This window comes from Kryptolebias marmoratus, linkage group LG4, assembly GCF_001649575.2.
Source record: "Kryptolebias marmoratus isolate JLee-2015 linkage group LG4, ASM164957v2, whole genome shotgun sequence".
Taxonomy (NCBI): Eukaryota; Metazoa; Chordata; class Actinopteri; order Cyprinodontiformes; family Rivulidae; genus Kryptolebias; species Kryptolebias marmoratus.
Window position 1 is genome coordinate 7,561,775 of NC_051433.1, and position 12,930 is coordinate 7,574,704.

General features: G+C 39.8%; 1 protein-coding gene across 2 annotated transcripts; it reads left to right on the forward strand.

The window, feature by feature from the left end:
- Positions 1-1,982: 1,982 nt before the first annotated feature.
- On the forward strand, positions 1,983-11,056 carry tfap2c (transcription factor AP-2 gamma (activating enhancer binding protein 2 gamma)). 2 transcript variants are annotated; one of them, XM_017408917.3, is made up of 8 exons: positions 1,983-2,679; positions 3,123-3,575; positions 3,807-3,858; positions 5,008-5,079; positions 5,717-5,939; positions 7,178-7,296; positions 9,155-9,296; positions 9,509-11,056. In XM_017408917.3, the coding sequence occupies exons 1-8, from the start codon at positions 2,632-2,634 to the stop codon at positions 9,798-9,800; spliced, it is 1,401 nt and encodes a 466-aa protein (XP_017264406.1). In that variant the 5' UTR covers positions 1,983-2,631; the 3' UTR covers positions 9,801-11,056. The 2 variants fall into 2 exon arrangements, with proteins under 2 accessions (XP_017264406.1, XP_017264407.1); XM_017408918.3 differs by lacking the exon at positions 5,008-5,079 and having other exon boundaries at positions 2,004-2,679.
- Positions 11,057-12,930: the final 1,874 nt, after the last annotated feature.

A 12,930-nucleotide genomic window follows, 5' to 3' on the forward strand; every position in this document is an offset into this window, starting at 1 on the left:
GGTGGGGGGGGGGGGTATTTGAGTATTTGTCTCTAAAGAAATGTCTGAAATTCAGCTTAAAACAGCTCTGTTTGTTTGAGAAAAACGGACAAAGCTTGATTTTTACAGACCTGTTTAAAATTATTCGATTTATTTGACGGTTGAGACATAGTCAGAGGGGGAAAAAATCAGTTTTGACTGATAAAATGTTTGTGTAATTAATTGTTAAACAAACATAAAAGTTGTGGTTTTATGAGCTTTTAGAGGCGTGTGAAGATGATTTGTTTTTGCTTCAAAATCAGAGTCAAAATTATCAGGATATCGTCACCGTCATTATTATTACTTCACTTTTTAATTTCTGATTATTTCAACCAGCAGTGAAAAATAAATAAATAGATTAATAAAACCAAGTGGGCACTCCTCTATCTGTTCTGTGCCACTGATCCCGTGAATCTGTCCACCTGACTTCAGATGAGTCTGTCGCTGATTAAAATGACAAGCTGTGCTCCAGGATTGGTCAGAAGCAGATTACGATCAGGCCAAGCGTGACTAAACGCGGTGATTTAGGCCTGCTCGCTTTTTTGTTTCCGCGCAGGATGAGCTTTAATCGTCGCGCATTTCACTTCTGCTCGGGATCACAACAAGCCAAGGAGCCAAAACAAAAACAAACAAAAAAAAAAACAGATAATCCTTAGTTGTTCAGGTCTTGTGGTTCCCATCAGAGCAGCACAGTCTGTCCTGAAGCTCCACAACTAACACTTGACTTTATTTATATTATTAACAAGAGACAACAATTAAATACCACTAACTTCAGGATAACACGGTAATTTAATGTTTTATGGTGACAAAAACAGTATATTGCTATTCTTAAAAATGGAAATAAACACTTCTTTTTCTTGTTTTGGAATTTGATCAGTATCAAAGCTTCAAAGTTTTCCTGTTTTCTAACAGCAAGGCTCCACCAACATGCAAATGGAGTTGCAGAAGAGTTGTTTGTTGGGATTCTTGGAGCTTTTGGAGCTTTTTGAGCGTGAAGCTGCAGATCCTGCGGCCTTAATGCGCTTTGAAACGAGCACTAAAACGTCAAGATAGCGCTGGCCTTCTGGGATAACTACCAACTACACCTAAACACTGGATACATGCTTTATCTTAACAGAGGATGTCAAACAAAGAAAGAAAAAATTATATTTACTCATGCAAACAGCTGTTTGTTTATTTTAAAATTATTTTGGGGGGATGGGGGGGGGGGTCAGTAGGCTCATTACTGCAGAAATTAGTCGAACAATCCAGCAATTTATTTACTATTTACAACTAAACATGAAAAGTGTTAAAATAAAATAATCATATTTGTAACAATAATAACACTTAATTTTAATTGATGCCCTTCGAGACATTTAAGCATAAAACACAATGATCAAATAGAAAAAAAAAACCACAACAATAAAATGCATCAATGAGGTTGTTTCAGTTCCAGGATTAATAGGAATAAGTGTCCTTCTTCTGGACAAATAATAAACTTTTTATGAGTAAATTACATGCATGTTGGGTCTATGAGGACTCGTTTTTGGGACATATAAAAGTATTCAGTTAAAAAAAAAGTAACTAGGAATAAATACTGAATGAATAAAAGTTACCAGTGACAGTGACCCTGCTCCAATGTATGAACAGTGTTTTATATATAGCAGTTTTAAAGCTGCTAATTAATGCTTTATGACGTGTTTACAAACTCATAAACAACCCATTCATTAAGTATTAATAAATCCTTTTTAAAGAGGCCCTTATGTAGTGGCACCAGAAGGCATATTTTAAATCTAACAACGCTGTGTTGTTAGATTATAACCAATAAAAAGCTCGATCTGAACTGATCTCCAGCAGCAATAATCCCATGTGTTGGTTCTCACGTCAATTATTTCAAACTAATCTGTCAGGGGCTTACATGTAATACAGGATATTTTCCATATGACTGGAGATCATTTAATGGTTTACAAAGAAAAAAAAACCTCTGAGAGGGAACACATGGGTGCACATAAAAAAAAAAAACATGGAGATTTAAGTGAGAAGCCCAAACAAATTGCTTTGAGAACTTTAATGCGCGAAGCGTGTCGTGGTTTCGGGGATTCCGTCTCCTGGGCCTCACAGACGGACAGAAATCCGATTGGACCATCGTCCCGCCAATCAGCAGCGTCCTCCTCCCTCCTGTCAGCGGCACCGTGGGGCCAAGGATCCGCCCACTCCGACTGGCTGCGAAGATAAAAACACTCGGAGCTCATTTTTGGACCAATAAGCTTGAACATCGCTGTTTTGTCCATAAGAGGGAGTTAAGTTTCATATGCAGCAGTTTGGCTCCATTTGCCAGCAGAAGTGCAGACCGGAGAGAGAAGGGGGTCGTGTTTTCTCTCAGAGAGGCTGTGGAAAGTCTGAGGCCAGCCCGTCGGTCGGTCGGTGTGTCCTTCAGCTCTCACCTCCAAACTTTCTGCTCTCATCGCAGCCGAAGAACAACCGAGTTCATGATCACCAGGAACACCTTCCTTTCCCCACACCTGGATTAACTCAAGGCGTCCTTTCTTCTTCTTCTTTTTTACCCCCCTTTTATTCTCTTCTTCATTGTTTTATTTTTTATTTTTTGCGTGTGTGTGCAACGGAGAAACAAAAATGTTGTGGAAATTAGCCGACAACGTCAAGTATGAAGATGACTGTGAGGTGAGTACAGAAACAGGATGGCGAAGGAGGGAAAAAAAAAAGTTTGCTTTTCAAATTTCTGACTTTCGATCGAGGCCGGAGGAGAGAAGAAACCAACAGCAACAACAACAAAAAAACACAATTTTAACAAATATTTAATTTGTCAGAATTACAGGAGCTATTTGCAAAAACTAAGGCTAAAAAAGTAATTCTTTTAGAAACAACCGCAGGGCTAAACGAGACACCAATTAAGTACTAATAATTACAATATTGAAACTCTTTCTAATGTTTTTAAATAATAAAACGAAAATAAAACAAAACACGAATTACCTTTCTCTGATCCATTAGTTTATTTGACATGTTACAGAGTTTACCTGACACCTAACTCCCCTGAGCGACACATGTCCCCCCCTGCCGTCCCTCTGGCCCCCCTCTCAGCTGCCTTCTTCTCCTCCGTCCCTCAGGAAAGGCATGACGGGAGCAGCAACGGGAACCCCCGGCTGCCTCACCTGCCAGCGGTCAGCCAGCACCTCTACAGCCCGTCGCCCTCCCTCTCGCACTCGGCAAGCTCGGACTTCCAGCCCCCGTACTTCCCTCCGCCGTACCAGCCCATCTCGTACCCGCAATCGGGCGACCCGTACTCGCACCTCGGGGACCCCTTCAACATCAACTCCTTGCACCAGTCGCCCTCGTCGAACCAGCAGCAGCCGTGGCCCGGGCGCCAGGGCCAGGAGGGGCTCGGGAGGAGCGGCCTGGCGAGTCAGATCCTGGGCCTGGACGGGGGCTCGTCCGGGGTGAGGAGGGAAGGGTTCCGCCGGCCGGAGCTGCTGCCCCCGCACGCGCACAGCCTAGAGTCGTCGGTCATCGGCGACAACATGGGGATGCACGACATGAGCCACGCGCTGGAGGAAGTACAGGTAGGTGGCCCAAATAATGGATCACTTAGAAAGTTACCCAAAGTCATTGGGTGCATTAAAAGTCAATCTTTCTGTATATGTTTTAAAAAATAATAATATAGCCTATATTAGTTGCATTTTTTTTTTTGCACAAGTAAAACAGAAAGCTAGACAGCTGCTGAATAAAGTGCTTTTCTCCAAAAAATAAATAACTTTTTTGAATAATTGTGCTTCTCCTCTTTTTTTAATCAGCACGTAGATGACCACAGTATTATCATGGCAGATCAGACTGTCATCAAAAAAGGTGAGTTGAGCCAATTTTATTACTGTTAGAGAGAAAAAGAGACAGAGAGAGAGAGAGAGAGAGAGAGAGAGAAAACAAGTCATTCTGTTGGTAAATTCTGCCTGGGGTACATACTGTATTCCTTTGTACAACCGTGCAGTAATTACTAACAGGAACTGGAAATTTACTTCAAGGACTTGTACTTTTTTCATTTTGTGCAGATTTAGAGATGTCATACTTCCATTGTGGCATGTCAGGGCATTCAGTTGTTAGCGTAGAGCACTGGAGGAGTCTTCTATTTGTACTAACACTGCACACAATGATAATCCTCACAGCCATGAGGTGCACTCATCTAAGCTCGATGTGATCCTCTGCCTATTCTGCCAGTGAAGGTGCTTGAATGGATTCCCAGTGAGAAAGAACGGATCCCCTTTCAAATTCGGCAGGCTGTGGCTGACATGACAGGAAAATTGAGCAATCTGGCAACCTCCGTGTTGACTGAGAAAGAGGAGGAAAGCTTTGGATCATCTTTAGGCCTTTTTTAAGCTTGCGGCCCCCCCTTTTTTCTGTTCACGCTACCAAGAATTTAGGAGTTGATCTTGAAGCTGTGTTTTCAGTGCTCTGCAGGACCAGCTTTTTTGTTGGGGTGTGGCATTCGGCTTGCATGTGGAGGACAGTTCGGCAGTTTGTTCAGGCATGAACTGTTTTGAGGGAGAAACTTATTTGTACTGTTTTGTCGTCAGGAGTCCATTAGTTGGAGTGAAAGATAAAGAGCGACATTATATATATTATATAGATAGATAGATAGATAGATAGATAGATAGATAGATAGATAGATAGATAGATAGATAGATAGATAGATAGATAGATAGATAGATAGATAGATAGATAGATAGATAGATAGATAGATAGATAGATAGATAGATAGATAGATAGATAGATAGATAGATAGATGACACACCATGCAGAAAACTATTTGTGCAGCACAATAAGGCAACTTGTCTGCATTTGTCACACAAATCAGTGACGGCTCATTATATTGTTCCCATGCTGAAGGGAATGCTATAGGCAATCTAGGTTTTCCACTTGTAAACAATAGCATGTCATTCCCAGGCATGTGCCCCAGAGGACAATTAAACCACCCATGTGACTCTGTGATTTCTGTCTCAGTATTAGGACTACGAGGTGGCAGGAACCTTGATCGCTTACAGAGGACTTATTATCAGGGGGGCATTCTTGCTGGTGAGGATGAAGATAGCTGTATTTTGTAGTGTGGTGTGGCGTGCTGTTTTGTTATTTTTTATTTTTTTTATTTTTTTGTCTGAAGACTGTCAGTTCTTTTGTGTGTAATAATAATTATAATTAAGAAAAACCCGAAAACTGTGACGTATATAATTTATTCCAGTTTTGGCGCATCAAAACCACCCAATTTAGATCATGAGGGTTTTTTTTTTTTACAAAAAAAGAAAATCGTTTAGAAGCTAGGGCTCAGATGAGCGGCAGTCTGTACGTGCATACCTGTTTGTGGATGGTGTTTGCAATAAGGGCTAACCATCAGGCATTTAATGTTTCGAAAACCATAAATATTTCAAAAGGTTTGAGATGTGTCTTGTAAATACTCCTTCAATAGGCACTGACTTTCTCAGTTGTTAGGAGTTGTACACATACTTTCTTTTCATGTGATTACATGCAAAAAAAAAAAAAGAGAAGAGAAGAAAATCACTCTTTTACATAAGGATTAAGGTTAGAGCTTATGTACATAAACTGGGAAACTGCATTATGTAAATCTTCCCCATTCCCCACTCACAGTGCATTTTTTTCTGTTATTTTTCTGTAATTTTCTCTGACGCTTATACATCCGCTTTTGCTCTCCCTCCAGGCCCTGTCACACTACCCAAAGGTAACACACTGGGCCTTCCCTTCCAGAAAGAGTCCCTGCTGGGCATGGTATCAAATCCAACAGAGGTGTTCTGCTCCGTACCGGGCCGTCTTTCCTTGCTGAGCTCCACATCCAAGTACAAGGTTACCGTGGCTGAAGTCCAGAGACGTTTGTCACCCCCAGAGTGCCTCAACGCATCACTCCTGGGAGGGGTTTTACGCAGGTCAGGGACTCAAACTCATTCAGTTTGACAGCTTGGTTGGGTTTAATTTTTTTTTCACTCTATGTGCTTTGCAAAAAAAAAAAATCAACTTAAAACTGAACAAAACAGCTCCATGAAAACCACTGTATTTTTCTTTGTTGTTTGTTTTACAAGACAGTTTGAGAGCCTTAGATATGAGTAATAATTACACTGTGAAATTGTAGACCTAATGCGTGGCATGAAGCTCAGTCGCCCATGGGAAAGACTTTAAAATGCACAGCTTGGCTTACTTTAACACTTTTTTTTTTGCAAGGTTTATGACTTTCTGTGTTGTCTGCAGTTTTAGTTCAGTACTTCCTTTGAGGATTTGTTACATCAACGCTGTTCGTCTGAATTTGAAGACTCTGTGGTTGTGCTTTTGTGTGTGTTCATGAAATTGTTTGACATGTAGCTTTTCTCTGTGTCAGAGCAGTTGACCTTATGGTACATATGTTAGTGCGGCGGCCTGTCGAGGGATTGAGAGGTTACCTCTTTGTGCTTAACACCCCCGATCGGAGCGCTTGTTTTGTTTTTAGCTGGAGTGCATGTTTGCCACTTCCCATGTGCCTTTGTTAATGCTGACATGCACACATGCACCCACATACACAAACACGGTCAATTTTAAGTAGGTCATATAGCAATGGGAGTGGGTTCGTTAGCAGAAAGACATGAGGGGGGAGATCGGGATGACGGGGTGAAGCATTCAGACACACATGCTTCCCTAAAGATGCTCCGTCTCTCACCCACCACGCAGAGGGAGAGCTGGCTGCCCAGTCATGCGAAAAACTGAGTCGGCCACGGCAAGTTAGGGGTTTAAAAGCTTCTGTAAATGCACAATGTCCCTGCTGCGTTTGCATTATTTGTTTTAATCATATTTAGCTCAAGATTAGATTGTCATCATAAAGTGTTATTAGAGATTTTCTTCTGGTGTGAATGAATCTTTCTCTGGGAAGATATTTCTCCTGTTTATTCAGTCTTCACTCGCCTATTTAGTTGACTTCTTTGAATGCATGTGTTCAACTTCCTTAGACAAACTGTAATTAAAAAATAACTTCATTCAGTGATAATTACAACTTAAAAGAACTGATTTTCTGGTGAAAATGTCCTGTAAATGTCAACAGAGCGCACAAGAAAAGTTGCTGTTTGTGAAATTTTGCGGTTGCCTTCATGATTGTTAACTCAGTCTTACTTAGTTTTTTTTTTGTTTTTTTGCTCTACAGGGCAAAGTCAAAAAATGGAGGTCGATCTCTGAGAGAAAAGCTGGATAAAATTGGTCTTAACCTGCCTGCAGGAAGAAGGAAGGCAGCCAATGTCACTCTACTTACCTCACTAGTGGAAGGTATGTCACTCAGTAGCGCTCAGGACTTTCTCAGGTCTAACTGCTGTTTCCACCAGCTGGAATGCAGCTCATATGGTGTGAGAATGTTAACACGTCACTCCCGTCAGCACATTGTGTTTTAAGTACAGTACAACCATAAAACCATCTCTAAACTTCAGTTGTTCTCTGTTTTTTGAGAAGGTTTTAATAATTTGTCAGACAGGGATTAGGAAATTGTCTATTTTCTTTGCTTACTTTGTGCATTTCGTTCAAACAGGCCCAGCTGAACAGATGTATGGATATTTATTTGTCTTTATCTAAAATACCAAGCACGTAATGTTGTATAACATATTTTAAAAGCTGTGAAATGGATTGCTTGTAAATGAATAATTAATTGCTAGAAACATGCCTAAAAAAAAAATCCCAACTCGTTTTTTTTCCTTTGTTTGTTCCTATATACAAACATTTGCATACAAACAATATCTGTGTTTTCAATATATGATTTTCTTCCCCTTAGTATATAACAGTTTATTTTTCTGTTTTCACAATCACAATAAATGTAGTGTTGGGCTTTAGTTGACCAGATTAACTCTTTTTTTTAACATTTCTGTGTTTTATAAAATTGCCAAAAGTCTCACAAAGCTAATTTTTTGGATTTATTGAGCTGTAAGCAAAAGGGAAATGGGAGATCCTCAACTTCATACACCACTAGTTGTACGTTTTGCTGACATGAATCTTTCATCATGATTACAGTATCACCTTCATACAACCTGCCTCTGGCTTCAGTAGAATATATTTCCCCCTCTCTTGCTTCCTCCACTTCTATTTTTTTTTAAATAAATAGGCTAATGATTCTGTGTAGAAGAATAACTGGAGGCCTGCTGTATTTAGAGATCTTCAAAGCTGAATTAAGCCTTGTTGTGTTCAGCTTGCCAGGAGCGCCAGCTGACCTTAAAGCTTCTGCTTCTGAATAGTTGCCTGCATCCTGTTGTGATGTGCATGTCTATCAATAAATGGAGCTGAATGCGCCTCGGGCACTCTGTGTTAGCATTTATCCACATAAGCCCAAAATGACCGTGCAATTCAAACCAACTTCTAGCTGGAAATAAATTTATCTCATTGTGATTCCCCCTGGCTAGAAGACTTAACACTGATGATTATTCTCAACAGCTTCGGTTTATGTAGCTTGTTGTTTGTGTCTATCGGGTTCAAAACGGAAAATTGAGAATAGTACTAGGGGCTCTGCTAAAATGTTCAGCTTGATAGGTTTTTTTTTAAATCTCTTCATATCTAATCTGTTAGATCAGAGTGGGTGATTGCAGTGCCACCATATCAAGTGTGTTGGCACCACAAAAGCAGCACCTGTTAAACTGTATAATGATCATCAAAATCCACATTAGGAAGTAGGAGGGAGGGATGTTAGCGTGCAAAAGAGTTCAAAGTTATATTGTTACGGTTTTCATTTTTGTTTTGAGTCATTGTCTGGTCATGCACATGCTTTAAAACAACTTGGATAGGTGAAAAACAAAACATGACTTAGGTTGTAGTCAGGTAACTGAGCTGCATGTTAGGTCTCGAAAAGTTGATGACATCACTTCTGCTGAAAGTCAACACCTTTAAATTTAAGTTAGGTGAGAAAAAAAAAAACTGGTTGCTTTTGACACACACGTGTAATACAATCTGAACGTCCTTCATGCAAAGCAGTCTGGAAAGGTGGTGGTCCAGATGGTTGGTCAACATTTTCAAGAGTTTTAAAGAACTTGTAACAATCCTGTATGAAATGATAAGAAGCCTTATTTATTTTGACTAATATTGTTCTTGAAGTGGTCTTGGATTCTGTGGTTTTACTCAAGCATCTGCTTTATTCCACTTCTCCCAGGTGAAGCTGTTCATTTAGCAAGAGACTTTGGTTACGTATGTGAGACAGAGTTCCCTGCAAAGGCAATAGCTGAATACTTGGGCAGGCCACACGTGGAGCGCAACGAGGTTAACTCTCGCAAGAACATGCTCCTCGCTGCAAAGTAAGTATCCTGGATTTATGGTTTGCATCTTATTTACATGTATAAACTTAGGCTGTAACAAATTACCATGTCTTTTTTTTATTTTATCACATTTTTTTAATTGTTACAGCATCTAGCTTCCTTAGTTACCTGCAGTACTATCCATGGAATTCACTTTCTGGCCATATTGACTCATTGTATAAAGTGCACTCATTTTGGATTTCTACCTTCAGGCAAATATGTAAGGAGTTCACTGATCTGCTCACTCAGGACCGGTCGCCTTTGGGAAACTCGAGGCCTGCACCCATTTTGGAGCCTGGAATCCAGGGCTGCCTGACTCATTTCAGCCTCATCACACATGGTTTTGGCTCACCAGCCATCTGTGCTGCAATGACCTCACTCCAGAACTACCTGAACGAGGCGCTCAAACAAGTGGACAAGATGTACCTGAGCTCTGGCAGCGACACCCAGGGATCCTCAGAGAGTGGGAACAAGCCCGACAAAATGGAAAAGCACAGGAAATGAGAGCTCACAGAGAGACCCTTATGAATTTTAGAACCCCAGAATCCCCTAAATCCTGTTGCCCTCTTTGCCCTTTTTTTGGACTTTAAAGCTGATATTTAGTATTGTTATTTTGAAAGATTACTTCGTTTCTAGGTGTGTATGTGTGCTCGCACTGTATATTTTTCTAAGAAGTTTTGGACTTGCCTCGTGTGGCAGAAAATCATTAAGTTTTGGCACTTGATGGTAAATACTGTGGACTGATTTTAACAGGAGACTGCTGTGTGAAAGTTTAGCACACCGTATCATTCTATGCAGTTTTATAAAGTTGCCTGTGCTAATGCTACAATCTTAGACCATAAAACTTGTGCTTTGTTGAAAAGAAGAGGAAACAAAACAAAGTGCATTCTCTGCTTTTTAGAGGACATCATTTCAAGATGACTTTCTATGGCTGTGAATTCCTCTCAGCATTCCCCCCTCCTCCTCTGTCTGGATGCAAAATCCACTGATTTCCTGTGTCTCAATGGACCTGCAAAGGAAATTTTTTATATGTGTGTATAAAAGAAGAAAATCCACTTTGTTTTCTTTATTTTTTGTGCTTTTGTACAACCACTCCAGAATGACTCCAGTGTTATTGTGCTTTGTCTATGGTCGATGATTTGAGTCTTATGTTGGACAGTTCACTCAGTACTCACCAGAGATTTTAAAGTTGCTGCAATAGAAGCCTCTTCAGTGTTCGTGTGGATTGCAGGCATTGCTATGATTTCTTTGTAACTCATCTCATAAACATGGCAGTAAGAATACCACAGTTTTATGATTAAGGTATTTGCCATTCATAGTATTTAAAAATTCCAAGTTAACAGTGACCTGCCAACATGCTGAATCCTGCTAAAGTGTATGTGTGTTGTGAGAATGTGTGTGTAATTGTACATACTGATTTCTTTGAAAATGTCTTTAATTAGACATTAAATTCAAAACATCCAAACCTAGAATTTTATCCAGTGTGTTGTCCTGGAGTGTAAATATATATTTTTTTAATTTATGTTGTAATTTAATGGGCTTGTGTAAATAATAGTATCATTCTGGTGTGAGGTTTACCTTCTTATGAGGATGTGTGTTAAAAGTTTTATAAAAAGAACAAAAAAAAAAGTTAGTTTTTTTTTCATCAAGTAGAAGTTAGGAAATGGGCATGATTTACTTTTTTTTTGAGAATATGTTAAACCATGTTTTAAAAATTCCAGGAAAAAAAATACAAATAAAAATAAGAGCCTCAAGGCTGATCTAGTGTGTGACAATGTTGGCCACAAAGACACCCCGTTTCTCCCCATGTAGCCTTTTTTCAGCAATATTTCACAGAGAATGATCATGTGTTAAGAAATTTTCCTAATAATAAAAAAAAGCTAAGGAAATTCCCCCTACTAACCTAATGGGAACAGTAGTCATCATTATTTGCTCTCACTTAGCTTCACAAATAGGCTGTGTCGCTCAGCAAAGGCACAGCCCTCAAAAGTACATCATGTGATGAACCAAGATGTGCAAAGAAGCAACCAAATGGCTTGTTTATGTTTGAACTTAGAAAACGGTTACTGAACAGTATCCAATGCAATGATATCATTATTAATTTTGATGTTAAATTACTACTTTATTTCTCTTTGCTTCTCTGTTCAGGGCTAGGAGTGCTTCCAAACCAACTTGAAATTGTAATGGGGTGCTTAAAGACAACACTCAAAACTGTCATTCACAGCTGTAAAATCAACATTAAATGGCAATATTGCAAACAGATGCCCCCCGATAAGACACAATAATGATGGCATTGCATAAGCCATGACTTAAAGCCACGTAAGAGTTCCTTGTTTGTGTCAAGAAGGCAGCTTGTGAACTTTGTTTTCTAGTTAGCATGATGAACTGAAGCAGCTTGAGGGTCTCTGATGACATTTTAGCCTCAAATGTCATGTTTACCAAAACTGAAAGATTGCAAAAGCTGAACTTTTAAAACGCTAATACATAAGTATTAGTGTTTCCTGAACATTTACATATTGAAATATATGTCTTTTGAAATTCATAGGGCAGCAGATGCACTTTCTTTCTATCACTGGTGTGGTTTCAGTGTAAAGCTACATGTTTCTCAATCTCTGTGGGATAAAAAGGGAAGAAAAGACTACATGGAATTGGATGTGGCTCAGGTTTGCTTAATCATCACTTGCCCAGCCAGTTCTTGTTGATTCATGTGGTCTGTCTGTGTTTTAGAAGCTTATTATTAAGCATTGGCGCATTAGTGACACCAAACTAGCACTGGCTGAAACACATTTCTAAATTAAAATAGAACATGATTCTTATTTTTAAAGTGACAGAAAATACACTAACTTAAAGATTCATGGTATTTCTTTTTATAAGAAATCTACATTAGGCATGAGTAGGCTACTGATTCAGAGGCCTCTGGGATAAACCAGCATTTCCCAAAACCCTTGCTACGGGGTTAGAGAGGCAGCGGCAGCAGTTGCAGTAGATACCTTGCAGTAAAACAAGTATCAGCCTCTCCCCTCAGAACCTGTCTAACCAGAACTGTCAACCTGAACTCGGTGGCTCAGCTCTGAGAGCGGTTGACTTTAACTGCCTTCAGTTATTCGTGTTATGTTGTATGCATAGACCTGAAAGAGCAGATAATTGGAGGGGGCGTAGGTGATGGTGGGAGAGCACAGGAGGCACAAGTGAAGGTTGTTGGAGAGAGAAAAAGGAGGATTGTTTGAGTGCCTTTGATGATCAGCGCAACATGGTTAAAGCAGCACTTCCCTGTGACAGAGGGTTTGATTGAAGGTTATTCATCCTCTTCCTTCTTCTTTCTCTACTCATGTTGTCACTCAGTCACATCACAGAGTTTTTGTTTTGACCGACACACACGCACACGTCTTTTTGTAAGCAGAGGTGACCTTTTCGAAAGTGGTTTGTGGAGTTAAAGCTGCTTTAAACTGATTAAAAGAACAACAGCGGTAGACAATCTAAGACTTTGTCACTAAACCTCGCCTTCCCCCCAAAAACAAAACAAAACATCAGACTATATAATAACTACTATATGTCACTCACTATCATGTGTTTTTCAACACTTTTGCAACATGGTGACTGGTCAAAAACTCTACTCAGACCTGTGAAACAGAAT

Excerpts from the sequence above, each read along its gene's own strand:
- tfap2c (XM_017408917.3), top strand. The coding sequence starts at position 2,632 with ATGTTGTGGAAATTAGCCGACAACGTCAAGTATGAAGATGACTGTGAG. Across the intron at positions 3,576-3,806 it reads ACGCGCTGGAGGAAGTACAG|CACGTAGATGACCACAGTAT; the intron begins GTAGGTGGCCCA and ends TTTTTTAATCAG. Across the intron at positions 3,859-5,007 it reads TCAGACTGTCATCAAAAAAG|TATTAGGACTACGAGGTGGC; the intron begins GTGAGTTGAGCC and ends TTTCTGTCTCAG.